At 32.0% G+C, this 14,924-nt stretch overlaps 2 protein-coding genes across 3 annotated transcripts in view; both read left to right on the forward strand.

Moving 5' to 3' along the window:
• The window catches only part of LOC105340291 (uncharacterized), a 754,579-nt gene that overhangs the window by 531,096 nt on the left and 208,559 nt on the right, over positions 1 to 14,924 (forward strand). The gene's annotated exons all lie outside the window — the stretch shown is intronic.
• The window catches only part of LOC105327281 (uncharacterized), a 347,963-nt gene that overhangs the window by 221,167 nt on the left and 111,872 nt on the right, over positions 1 to 14,924 (forward strand). For both annotated transcript variants that reach the window (XM_066069385.1, XM_066069384.1), the window contains 3 exons: positions 2,056 to 2,166; positions 8,797 to 8,854; positions 14,326 to 14,546. In XM_066069385.1, the coding sequence (XP_065925457.1) occupies positions 2,056 to 2,166; positions 8,797 to 8,854; positions 14,326 to 14,546 (390 nt within the window). The remainder of the gene's footprint in view (positions 1 to 2,055; positions 2,167 to 8,796; positions 8,855 to 14,325; positions 14,547 to 14,924) is intronic.

Genomic DNA, 14,924 nt, shown 5'->3' on the forward strand with positions numbered 1-14,924 from the left:
AATTGATTAAAAAGAAGACGACGTTATAAAACTTGATCATTTACCTTTTGATCTGACTCTGAAGTTCTGAGCGCGAAAAACCTTAATTGTCGTGATGAAGTATTTTCAAATCACTTATTAGTCCCCTACCGGTTTCACCGGAGGGGACTATAGCTTTCCTCTGCGTCCGTCTGTCCGTCCGTCCGTCTGTCTGTCTGTCCGTCCGTCTGTCTGTCCCACTTCAGTTTTCCACTTTTTTTTCTTTATGCGTTGGACGAATGATATGAAACTTGCTGAGCAGCTTCAAAATATCAAACTACAGATCAAGTTTACACTTTTGTAGCGTCTGTTTGACATATTTTTAAGAAAATAATTTTTTTATATTCCATTTTTTTAATGTTCGGGTTCGTTATCGGGCTCGGTGTGTATCAAATAAACGAGGAAAGTGTGTTGTCAGTAATAATATCGTGCATTACTTGGACCATTCCTTTCATTGTTTCTAACAAACAAATAAGTTCTGTTAAATAGTATCAAGCATTGTGTTGTAAATTTAATCGACAAGGTTTTTTGTATTATTACAATCGGGTTCGTTATCGGGTTGGTCTGTTGAGACGGTAAGAAATGATATTCTGCATAACAGTGCATTGTTTTCACAAATTTCTACAAACCGGTAGTGGACGTGTATTGCTTATGCAATACTCTCAGAATGCTTGTTATTTAAGAAACTTTCGTTGAATCTGATGAACTAAAATTAAAGCTTTACCTTTATAATGTGTCTATATTTCAAAATATTTTGTGTGTTGTTTTATAATACTATAATAATGCTATCTTATATGCCGTTCATGATAAAGTTAAAAAAAAGCACAAGTGACACGTTCGTTGAAATTTAAAAATGTAAAAATCAATATAAGGATTTGTCATATTTAATATAAGGCACGTTGTTTTTCTGCCTTTCTCTTAAGAAAAAGGCTAAAATTTAACTAATATGAATAAAAAGAATTAAGCCATTTATTTCGAGTATTTCAGAAATTATTTAAAAAAAATTAAAGTGGTGCATAGAACTTACATGTTATTTATGGCAACACACTTAAAAAAAAAGTTCCAAAATTGAACTAACTATAAACAAAAAAAAATTGAGCGCGTTTAAGTCTTGACAAAATCAACCCACTTTTTTCATGTAATAATTAAAATGATTATTTTTTAATTAAGGAAGCACTTAACGCACATAAGTCACTAATTTGGACTTCGATTTTGATTAGTTTTAGTATGTTACTTTCTGAACAGTAATAGATAATAATATCCTTTCTTTGAGAACAAGGAGTTGACGACTAACGAAATGTATCATCATAACGTTCAATTACCAGTGTATCATTGAATTGATTACAGGAAGAAGGTCCTTGGCACCTCATGTTTCTCTTCTAAAAGAGATACTTGAATGCTTTGCTGTGTATGAAGTATTATAAGATCATCGATAAATAAATTTGGGCTAGTTTTACAATAATTTATAATTTTTCGAATTCGGTCTTAACACACCGTGTACCTACACAACAATAATAATTGTTTAAGATAATAATTATTGACTTTTCCTATTAAAGAACAATCCAAATATTGGGGTACTTCTTTCTCTAATTACTACCGTTGCATTTTCTGTCAATAGCGTAAATAAACTCCAAAGGCTGTTTTGATTAAAAAATAAATAAACACACGATTGCCTTTGAAGAATAGGGAATTAAAAACTTATACGACAGCTTTTTTGAGTGAACAAATATGGTACAAAAATTTGATTATGTTAAGTTGATAACAACATGGTTTTTACAACAGATAATATGAAAAACTAATTTCCATCTTTATATAGATCTTTCATATCATTACGGGTAACAAAAGCAAACTTTAATCCGGTTCTAAATAAAAACATAACTAAAACCATTTACATTTACAAAAATTTACATTAAGCCTCCTTAAGTGCAGAATATCAGCATTTTAATTCCATTGCAATACTTCTAAATTCTGCGTGCTCATTGTAATATCATTGTATTTGTTTATTGTTTTAATAATCAATGTATGATTTCATTTCAGGTTATTGTTTGTATCTAAAAAAAGATGACTCGACGATATATTCATACAGCTGCAGCAGTTTCCAATTCGGATGTCATAATTCCTCCTTTCAATCATATGATTTGTTTAAACGTAAGTCTTTGGGAGTAATGTTAATAGCATAAAAAACAATAGCATTTGTGGTTTTATTATCATTCGTTAAGCACCAATTTTTGTTCGCAAAATAAAATTGTCATTGGATTAAAATTTATGACAAAAGTTTATCGGTATAGCAATCGTTTACGGGTGAAAGTGGCTTACATTTTGAAAGTGACAACATTTTCGAATATTAATGGAACTATTGTACACTTACTTATAAAATCCTTTTCAAATGTATATTCAAAATCAATAAAAATCATTTTAATGATTCTTTTGAAAAAAATCTTTCTGAGAACGAACCATTTTGAAATTTCTTTTATTTCTTATGCATTTTCTTCGTTTGGTTTTGGAAAACATCAATATTAAACAATAAATGACCGTCAGGTGCAAAAAACAAAAAACAAAAACAAAACAACACGGTTTAACCTCAGCTGATATGACGTCCTTTAGTTTTCATCGGTAGTTTGCTATCTTTTTTTTTTGGGGGGGGGGGGCTCTTGGGGGAAAACTCATTGTTGGGCCATGGAAACTGAAGCTTGTACATTTTCATACTTTTTTCCGATTAGTCAATGGTAAAAAACTATCTCACAAATACATGTATATCGTACAATGTTACTGTCTCGAAATATAAGCGATATTATGTGAAGAGAATTAAAGAACTTTTTGAGTGCCCCCTTCGATCATAGCTCTTTGCCTTGCCAAATTTATGTTTTAAGTCAATCTATTAAATACATAATACATGAATTGAAATCACAAAACTCCTCAAGTATTTACCGGTCAGCAGAGGATGCTATCTCCTCCCATGCACCTGATCCTACCTCAATCTTTTTGGAGGTCCGTGTTGCTCTGCTTTAAATTTGTATTTCGTTTTATGGATTTTTTGAGATGGTTGACGGATTGTTTTTGTCGTTTTTTCATTTCATCACAGTAGTCTAATCAATTTTCTGTAACATTTTATGTATGTTCCCTAATGCTAGTAGATTTGAATGTATGTCGATGAATTTATTTCCACTTTCTGAAGCTTTCTTTAAAATTTAGAAGCTATAATGTTTAGTTATTGAGGATAATCGTGTTGTATATCACGACGAAAATAACTTTTAGTTACAAAGTTAAAAAATACGAAGGAAAAACAGAAAAAACTTCATTATTGCATGTAGTGTCAATATTTTTCTACATATACATGTAAAACACAGTTATACAATCACGCTTATAAAGAATTGACGCTTGACGTTGAATAAACGTACAGTGCGCATTCGGAAGTTACGCATGATGTTTGTAAAAATTCTATTTAAAAAACTAGACTCTTGTTGCAAAAGCAACAAAAAGGTCTTCCGTTTTGATATACATGTATCAATTTAACTGTAAGACATTGCTTCTCTAACAGAGAAAAAAGTGGATATGATAATCATTGTGAATGATATATACGGACGTTACTTACATGTAAAACAATGAGAATGAAAAAGAAATCAATTTCTGAAGTACTTTCTGTGACGACCGGAAGTAACGCCGAACTAAACAAAAATGTTAACCATTTGTACAATCATAAGTTAATCTTTCCTCAAAGTTTGGTTGTTCACGTCTCTGCCAGATCTAAGATCTCTTTGAAACAATATTTTTTGTCTCGGGACCGGAAACGGACAAATGGAAGTGATTAATTAAAACAAAAGCTGGTATTTCTCATACATTTGCTCAGCGTACATCACTGTTTGTCAGGCTAGATGAAAAACCCACGAAAGTCAGTTAAACTTGTTAAAAACATGATTTGTTTGAACCCTTCTTGTAAGAACCAGAAGTGACAGTTGACAAAATTAAACGCGTTAAACACATCCCCAATCAAATTTCTATCAATCATGAAAATTTCGTGTCTAATTCGCTTACAGTGACAAAAATATCGCGGACATCAAATGTGTAAAAAGGAAAGCTACATAGAGACATTTGAAATATCTCACCGGAAGTAAAATTTATTTGCTATTTTAACATAATATGACTGCCGTCATGAGAAAAGGGCCCTTATCTTTTGACGTCACAATGCTCAGAAAACGACGTCAAAGTTGCGGCATTGTAAACGCATTTTTTTTTCTGTTTCTATTTTTTTTTCTGCGTCTGTGTTGTATTTTCTGTATAACTAGAGTCTGGCCTTGTTTTAATAATACCGCGATTAATATTTTTTTCAGTCAAATATTACATGTTGATTTAAAAAATAAACATTTGATAACTGAAATATACACATGTATCGTCAATATCTACACATTTCGAACGCGTAATATTGCACCCAAGTTGCTGCTGAGACGTCATAAAATTGCTGTTTTTGCATCCGCTATGAAAATTAAACACCACATTTTACATTCTAGTGTGTGATGAAAATATGCTCTAATTGGGAAATCACTTTTTAATAAATCATTGTTAGAAACCAAAAACCCGTCTCGCATACGCGTATAATTGAATGCGAGACTGGTCGTGGATTTCCGATGATGATTTATAAAGTAATCTGAGTAAAATTATACAACTTTAGTTTGCATGAGCAATATATACGTGTGATTTAAGAAAGTAAAAAAAAACTACACTGCACACTCGTTGTTGATAAGACGGGTTGAAGGCTGAGACATACCGAATCGATGCAGAGCAGTATTGTTCAAATCTAACAGTTATCTGTGCTGTAATTACTGTGAAACAATACAAGTCAAATATTTCAAATTATAAGTTTGGAAGTTTATCTCACGGGAGGCGATTCTGCATTTTTTAATTTAGTCGGAAGGAACACGAGAGAAGCGGCTATGTCTCAATTATAGTGCTACTGCCGACATACAAAATAAGTTATCGCATATTCTATTACAATTTCAGAATTTGCGATCAAATTTTGAAATTTTTTAATGAATTAAAAAGCTATAACTAACGGATTAGAAGAGTTTGAGAAATATTTTGACAGCGTAAAAATCTACTCTGATATATTGCATTTAATTTCATGGAAAAATCTTAATCTTAGTGACATTTTCATGTAAAGTGCCTTTAATGAAGCAACATAAAAGTACATACATGTATACCTGTACGAATGAAAAACTTGTTTATTATAATATTTGAACGCAACATATTTTGTTTTCTTGTGCAATTCAACTACCCAAATCCACTTGTTGTGTGTACTTTTTGAGCTAACGTACAGGAAAAAAAATCAGTCATAACATGCCTGAAAACTCGCCACATTTTCATGGATTTATGGCATTTTATATGATTATATTCATCTCAAATCAGTTACGTACATGATTCAAAATTCCTTAAATGAAACAGGTTTGTAAACGCAGTCAGAAAGCCAAAGTGTCTTATACGGGACTTTGAGTTTGGTATCATCATGATTAGTTCGTGCAATCCGTGATTTTTCTTAGGTTGCTAAAGATTTCGACCGATCGATAAACTGTATGGTTAGAACTGGACCGAGTAGAATTCAGTCCTGTCTGTTTCTATACAACTGTGAATTACAATCAATTTCCTACGAAATAGAGGGAATCATACTTAGAGGATGTAAATTTTAATATATAAATATAAGATGTCATTTTTGTTAAGATCTCAAATCAACTGTCCACATTCTTGTAGTTGTAATTATTTTTCAGTGAGACAGTCGAAGCCGATTTTTTCCATCGGTCATTTCATAAGAATTAAGTGTTGATAACGTATAAAAGAGAATTTAGAGAAATCTTGGCAGTAATTTAACACCATAACATCGGAGTTTCAAAAACAGCTATAATTGATTGTAAACTTGCTTCGGAACTATGAAGATACTTAAAAAGTAATATCAGTAAATATGCGATAAAATTTCCGTGCAAAATGTTAATTAAAAAGAATAAACATTTCTCTTTTTGAAAATAAATTCGTGTATGCAATTTGACAATGCCCCGAAATTGTGGAAACACAGGCATCGAATTTGACCATCTTTATGTTTGTTAAGTGTTTGCTTTTTTGCTTCTCGGCAGCTTAATTAAATAACTTTGATGTATTCAAAGGTTGGGGAGAGGACTGATATTTGATTTCCTTAGATATCCTTTATCTATCTATCTATCTATCTATCTTATTTTCGGGGGGGGGGGCGGGGTTATTGCATGTGGAGTCATCAGAAGTGTGCAGAACTTTAATAACTATATATATCTGGTTATTCAAAATGTTTTGATCTCTTTTGTGAAAATTGTAAGAAATATAGAATTGTAAAAAATTATTAATTAATTAATTATTAATTAATCCTACTTCAAACAATTAAAGACGATGAAAGGAAGTATAGAAGAAAAACATTAATGCCAACAAATTTTGACGTTCGTGACGTCGTGACGTTTTCGACGAGCTACGTCAAAGTCGTGTTAACATCTCTTACTTAAATTGTCATAAAATGCTTAAAATACAAAAGATCTTGGATATCTTTGTATATTTGTATTCAGAAAGAGCTGACTAATCAGAATTGACAAAAAAGTGAGTTTGTGAAATTTTGACCTTAAGGGCCCTTTTCTCATGATATTATAGATGACATATGTTAGATTGTATACTGATATTTTCATTTTATGTAAAATGAATAAAATATGAATAAAACAAATTTTTGAAGTGCTTCCGGTGACAACCGGAAATTACGCCGATCAAAGCAAATTAGTGTATACACATGTACATACATAGGTCTATCATCCCACAAATTTTGATTATTCAAGTCGTCACCGTTTTTTTAAGATCTCTAGGAAACAAGGTTTTTTGTCTCGGGACAGGAAACGGACAAACGGAAGTGTTCAATGAAAATGAATATTAGTATTTCCTAACCATTACACAACAGGACTTTATTGGCTATCAACATATCTTATATTGTCAAACGAAAACAGTTAAACTCGTAAACAACTTGAATTGTTTGAACACTTCCAGTTTGGACCGGAAGAGACGGTTGACAAAATGAGACCTGTTAAACACATCTTCTATCAAATGTCTATCATCCATGTAAGTTTTGTGACTTGGTCACTTACAGTTGATGAAATCTCGCTGTAATAAATATTTGTTTTAAAAAGAGTACCTGAGATATTTAAGATAACTTACCGGAATTAATTTTTTTGTGTTTATCAATCATCGGATAGATGACGTATGAAAGCGTTTATACTTATGTTTCAATTCTGTATTAAACAAATAAAATGCGTAAAAACAAAATTTTTGAAGTGCTTCCGGTGACGACCGGAAGTTACGACGAACAAAACAAAATAGTTTAAACACATCTACAACTATAGGTCTATCATTCCTCAAAGTGTGGATGTTCAAGTCTTTATCGTTTCTGAGATCTCATTGTCCATAGCTTTTTTTCCGCGGGACAGGAAACGGACGACAGGAAGTGAATTTTAAAAAAATGAAAAAAAAAACTGGAGATATTATCATTTTCTAGCAGTCCTAAAAATATCAAGAAAATCTATCCAGCTGTCTCTGAGAAATCTGGTTAAACTTTTTAAAAACTTGATTTGTTTGAACTCTTCCTGTGTGGACCGGAAGTGACGGCGGTTGACAAAATAAAAACGATTAAACACATCTTCTATCAAATGTCTATCATCCATATAAGTTTCGTGTCTTGATCACTTTCAGTTTCTGAGATCTCGCGGTACAAACATTTGTTTTAAAAAAGGCTACATGAGATATTTGAGATATCTCACCGGAAGTAGAATTTTTATGTTTAGTTAACATCGGAAAGATGATATATGTAAACATTAGCACTTATATTTCAATTCTCCGTGAAATATATTAAATGCGTAAAAGCATAATTTTTGAAGAGCTTCCGATGACGACCGAAAGTAACGAGGAACAAAACAAAATAGTTTAAACACATCTACAAGTTTAGGTCTATCATTCCTCAAAGTGTGGATGTTCAAGTCTTTATCGTTGCTGAGATCTCATTGTCCATAGCTTTTTTCCGCGGGACAGAAAACGGACGACAGGAAGTGAATTTTGAAAAAATGAAAAAAACTCCTAGAGATATTATCATTTTCTAGCAGTCCTGAAAATGTCAAACAAATTCATCCAGCCATCTCTGAGAAATCTTGTGGACAAAAAAAGGAAAAAAAAATAATAATAAGAAACATTACAATCACTATAAGGTCTTCCGTTGGAAACGGAAGACCTTAATTAAGATCATAACATTACGTTGTTGTTACTGTGATCATCATTTTCGCTGAGTGTTTTGATAAATGATAATCATATATTTTCTTGATTTAAAAAGAGTTGTGATAGATGTGCAAGTAGTGAATTCGCCGATTGATGCAATCTTCATTAATACAGTTCATAATTATGTGTTATTCTGAGGTCAGTGCTACACATGAAACATTGTTCACATTTAATGGTTAAAGGCACAAAATCCAGGCTTGCTACATTAATAATTTTTTATGCAACACATATTTTTTTGCAATTAGAGATCTCCATAGTAGATCTATGAGCTAGAATAGGTTCTGTGATAATTTTAATGCTTTCGAGTTTCCGTTAACAACCCATGCACATGGTCCACGTATTTCAGTCTTTTTTTATAGGACAGAAACTTGTTATTAACATTTTCTCTCATATATTCAATGAAGTTCTACAATTAAGTTTTCACAAAGAAATCTATAAAAAATCAATCATTTTTTTCTCTTATAGATTCGGGTTGTACATCAATTGGAAATGGTTGTTTTCTTGCTGAACCATCTTGCAAAGGGTAAGAATCTTTGGAAAAGTATTAAAGCATATATTTTAAAGGCTTTTACCAAATTAGTTATTTTTTATTTTAATATTTTACACATTTAAAAGCTTACTACAAACTCTCTAATAAAGAGTTATGAATACAATTGTTTATCAGCTAATAGTTTTTTTAATTAAAGAACCATAATTTCAGATTTTATAATTTTGTTATAACATAGTTAAGGAATCATATTGAATATAGCATATTAAAAACGATAAAGCAGAAAACGCAATTTTAAAACGTTCCTTACGACTGCAACAAATTTAAACATTCTAGTCCCGTGAAGGGCTAATTTCCATTCAAAGAGAATTAAGAAACGAGTGAAAAAAGTCAGTTTTAAAATCTTCTTCTCAAAAATCAAATTGTCTCTAATATCCAAATTTTAACATTCGCTTTCTGATATATTTTATATGAAATTTGGTCACAAACTTTGTATTGTCAGCATTTTACAAGCAAAATCTGTGTAACAGTTTGTTACTTTTGGAGAATTGTCAACATTAGTTTTATCAATATCTTACCTTTTTAAGAGTTGTGTACATGGTAAGTTTCGTTATGTTGTAAGTTACTCTCTTTTGCCCTTAAACGATTTATAATGGTTCACACAACCACCACTGGCTTAAATTATATTATTTTACTTTACTTAGCTATTTTGAACTAGAGACGAGCTCGTTGCAAGCAACGATTAGGTTTTCCGTCGTAGCTGCGTCATACTTGTGACGTATTACAAAAAATTGATAGCTGACCATAGTACAATATTAGATGTGTAAACACTGGGAAACAAAGTATTATATATCTGTGACCGCGTAGATTTTACGGTGATAAAGAATTCGTCTGGATCTGCATTGGTCGTGTGCAGTACGAACCGGGTGAGGGAATGTTGGCGTAAAGTGTATAAGGTATAAGGTTGTGGCGCGCTGTGGGCCGTAAGCTAAAACGAAGGGTAGGTTTGCCGTATTCCCGAAGGTCCACCAGTACACAGTTCCAGAGAAATAAACAGGCAATTGATGCAAGATTCCACATTATAGGACGAGACTCAACGATGGCAACATTATAACAATTTAACAGACAGATATAAAGAGAGACTGAAAACCAATTTCTTCTCTTTTTTTTTTTTTTTACATCAAAATTAATTCAAAAATAAATCAAAATATATTTTTTCTTTGTATGCGTTAATGAAAATGTAGATCAGCAAGGGGTTCTTTGTTGTGCAAGCACCTACTTACATATATAATGTAACAGATTGTTACACGGGTCTACAACGATGACAAATATCGAAAAGGCAATATTGTGGGTGAAGGATGAATGTGTAGTTTGTTTTTTAAGTTTATTTTTGATGCATGTAATTATATTAATCTGGATCGGTTATGTTTGTTAGTTTGTTTTGTTTATTAAAGAGGAGTATTTTCCAAGCACGTAGCATCGTTTTTGAAAGTGGGGGGGGGGGCAAACTCATCCAACAAATCTTGACAAGCAAAAAAATAATTTTTTTAAAAGAATTTTTCAAAATTTTCAAAATTTCACTCATAATATCATGATTTTCATACCATTTTTTTACATGCTACAAAAAAGGGGGGGGGGGGGGCAACTCCATGATAATTCATTTTTTTATGTAAATTAAAAAAAAAATAGTTGCTGCGAGAAAAAGTGGGGAGAGGACATCTTTATGTCATATAACATGTGAAACTGATTTCATTCCACCCACAAGCTTGAAATAATGAAATAATTTTAATGAAAACAATATAAATAGACGTCATAAATCCCATATCAAACGACATATTACCATTTGATTCTGCGCGTCTTTTTAATGAATTTATAAACAGCGGCAAATTCTAAAATGTATTTTTAAAGGCAATGTTAGCTGCAAGTCTGTAGACCTTGTATGAAAAATTTCGGATGGTAGTCAATTTTTCCGGGATACAGACCGAGCGGTACATATGCAGTTTAGGTAACTAAGAATGATTCCAATAAAATACTCTGTTGAGTAATGCAAGCTTTTAAGAAAGCAATACTTATATTTGTTTAAAATAAAACACCCAAATACTTCGTCTTACATCCGCTATTTGTAGAACAAGCAGACCCGTATCAGTCTGACCGGCCTTACCATATACATTGTTGGAATTTAATTGTCCTAGCATTGCATTGCTCTGAATGTACACAATTTCTTATAAAAATTAAACACTTAAAGTGTTCATCTATATGGCTACACATAACGTACACACGTGATTCAAAATAACCAACACGGAAAACGGTAAAGAATTCAGTCATTGATTCTACATTTTATAGAAAGTGTAAAAAAACACATTGCGGGTCTGAATGTTTGTTGATATGTCAATCTATCAATATACAGTTTGTTAATTATTTTCGATTGCTAAGACTACAGCGTATTTCATGAACATTGAACAACATTTTTTCCATGCCACTTTTTTCCATGGAAGATAGCGAATGTATACAAGTATAAAGCATTTATAAAATTTATTTAATTGCCTCTTTAGAATTGTGTATGGAATAAATAATTTATAAGTTGCTGCTGAAGGTTGTTTGGTATTTTCGTTTGTAGATGTTTTGCAAGTAAAAACCCTGAAACGCGGGGCAAGTCATAATTAATATCCATGATAACCGTAACTTAAAACTAGCGGCTTTGGATTCAAATATTATCGTATACGAATATTAAGTTCACTTTTTAAAATCATCTCCACGATGATAATTATATTATATCCATCGCAAATCAGTATTTTTTTTTTTGCTTTAAAAGAATTGTTCTATCGGGAGCAATCCCGCGTTCGTTTAAATTGCCAGCGTACATTTGTCATGTCAGTAATACACAGTGTGCTTTATAAGACGGCCGTGTATACGCATTGTAGAAAAGTTGAGTTTAATTACCATGCATTGGAACCATTTTATTAACACATCTCCCAGTACTGAAACAATTCAAAATGTCTCTGTTACAGTAACACAGTGGGGCGACGCGTTAAACGTGTACGTCCAGCTCTACAAGCACATGCACTATCGTCTAGGCGACGGCCTGAATCTCCTATCGATCGGTTACCTGAGTCTCGTAATGCATCTAAATATAGACAGGGGCACAGTTATGAAACAAACAACAAAAATAAGGTCAAAGAGGTCCATCTATATGAAATGAAAATGTACTTATGAATAAAAACATTTGGGAATTTTATGTGGAATTATTTTTGCGCACTACTTGTATCAGTTAGTGCATTACAAGAAGCCCTTTCATAACCTCATAAACGTGCGCACCCCCACAAAAATGGACCGAACTGACAACAATTGTTTCTGCAAATACTGACTATAAATTACGAAAACATTAAATTGAATACTATAGAAGGATTCAAAATGAATTTCTTTACAACTTTGCTTCAATAATGCATTAGAAATTTGTATTCCTTTTTAAGTTATTGACAAGAAACTTTGGACGCCTCTAACTCCCTAATTATTAGGGCCAGCCCTTTTTTCGGCATACCGAATGAAAGGTCTGAGTAAGACCAAGAACTTTTAAAATACATGTTATAACACATTTTATCAGGTAGAAAACTAACATGGAAAATACGCGAATTTTTTTGATTTTTTTTCTTACCTTTGTTTCAACATCTATACCACCCCTTTTATTTGCATTTAAATAATAAATAAAATATATCTCGCACAAATTCAATGTATTAGCTTCCAAACCAGCCCATCTTTGAGACTCTGCCAGTCATCGTTAAAGCTAAACCCCCTGGACAAAAGTCGTTAAATTTTACTAAAAGGGGAATAACTCAAAACCGGATAGGGATTTTCCTCAACTAAAATATGAAACGACAACATTACGCGGATTGTTATCAGTCCTGAAAATTTCAAAACAATCGGTGAACAAACGAGCAAGATATTAAGGATCAAAGTTGGCGTCTAGAAGAAAAAAAAATAATAAGAAATTTGAAAATTTTTCAGAATAATAGTAAGGTTTTCCGCTCCCAGCGGAAAACCTTAATAAGCTGCTTTGATTAGAATTTGTGCCAATGTATACCAGGTTAGCAGTATGAACCCTGAGTCTCTATGTACGTTGTACGTTACACCATTTAACCCACGGGTTTTCTTCATACTACACCATTCATATCAGTCTAATTTTGAAAAATTCCATGAGTTAAAAAAAATATAATTAAGACTTGCATTTTGTTGCCAGAAGGATTATGAATTAAAATCATTTTGACAATTCTAGGGGAGGGGGGAGGTATACGCCCCTTGAATCCGCCACTGATTTACCGTTTATTCTATAAAATACTTTCCTTTCCAATACAAGGTTTGTTGCATATAACATAAGTGATAAATGGTTGATAAGTAAGTAATAGAAAATGTTATACTTTTTATCTATCCCCATCCTTTGAAATGTTTAGAACTATCCTACAATCAAAGAGGGGACCCCGCAAGTGCATCCGATCGATATTAATAGCAATACATGTACACTTCTGTACATAATTTTCTTTTTATTTTAAAAGATGAATAGTATGGGTGGTCGTATTTGACTATTTAAAAACAGAATTTTTAAAAAGCCGATCTATTCAATAAAATTATTTTGAACGTACATTTAAATGTATATGTACTTCAATTAAAGGAACGAAATATCTAAGTTATTTTTTTTTTTTGTTGGTGGTTGCAGCTTTCCCTTTCTCTTAAATTTATCTCAATTATATTTCATTGAAAAAATAGTAAAAATCTTGCATTTTTATTACTTACATGTAATTATTATTAAATTATAGTGTATAACCAGCACCATTACAATATGTAATCTTTGAACATGGTTACACTACTTTTTTTTTTAGATTAAATGTTTTGAGTACGAATTTGAGAAAGCTCCGAAGCTTACTCAGAAAATCGCCGTTTACTCAGCCGAAGTACGAATATGAGTATGAACTATTCTATAATCTCGATTACTGAGAACGCGTACGATTTGGAGTTTGAGATCACACTTAAGAAAGTTTTATAACATCGGGGCCAGATGTTAGCCTCCTCTGTCAGCTAGCATCTTTTTAGCATCCGTGCTTGCTCCTGTTTTGTGTTTTTCCATTTGATTTTGAACACCATTCTTGAACACTGCATATTATCGTAGTATTTAAAAAAAATTGCGACAAAGTGAGAAAAACAATTAAGACAAAATTTAAACAAAAACACATCATATACCAATATTAGTGTATTTTTAAACCTTCTCTAAAAGAATCGGACAATATATTGCAAAGAAACGTAGCAGGCACGCTTTGTCGGTGTTTGTGACAAATGATTTTAAAATGATTATTAAAAAAATACAAACAAAAGAAAACAAGCAAAAATATAACAAATCGTCCCATTCTTATCTGTTTGATTCGAAGAACTGCAATAAAGTGTTCTACAAATGACATGTTACAGTATACATACAGTGCAATACATATGTGCTTGTTTTTCTATTTTCTTTTTTTCAACAGTTCAGACACAGCAACCAGTCTTCCAGAAACAACGAAACCAACACACGTTGAGATTGTCACTAGGAATTACAGTACAACAGCGTCCACTGATGAAAAAAAAAACGAAACCCTAACATATAATGACTATTTAATCTATGATGAAATATTCATGATGCCAATTCTTGCTGGAGTACTTATTCCTATCATTTTATTCTCCATGCTGTGTGTCATTTACAGGAAAGGTAAGACAGTTGATTTTGGTTTCTTTTTGTTTTATCTGAACCGTATATTGAAAGACAATTTCCCCAAAATATGATTATTGGCATTACAATGAATTGGAAACCAATCAATTTAAAAATGTTGTTAGGTACAGAGACATTTTCACATCTAAAGAGCGCGCAATTAAGTAAATGTTGGTAGAAAAGAACGATGGAATTTATACATACCTTCTTCCAGATTTGATAGATTTGATAGATGCGTGCATTGCAATGTGCAATTTGTCAGCATATGAATCTATATAGCTTCATAAACAGTACAACTATTGTGTACAAGAACTTACATAACATTAAAAAAACAAAGGGCAAAACAAAATGCGCTACTAGTATTTGTAAACTTAATAA

Source organism: Magallana gigas, chromosome 8 (assembly GCF_963853765.1).
Source record: "Magallana gigas chromosome 8, xbMagGiga1.1, whole genome shotgun sequence".
Taxonomy (NCBI): domain Eukaryota; kingdom Metazoa; phylum Mollusca; class Bivalvia; order Ostreida; family Ostreidae; genus Magallana; species Magallana gigas.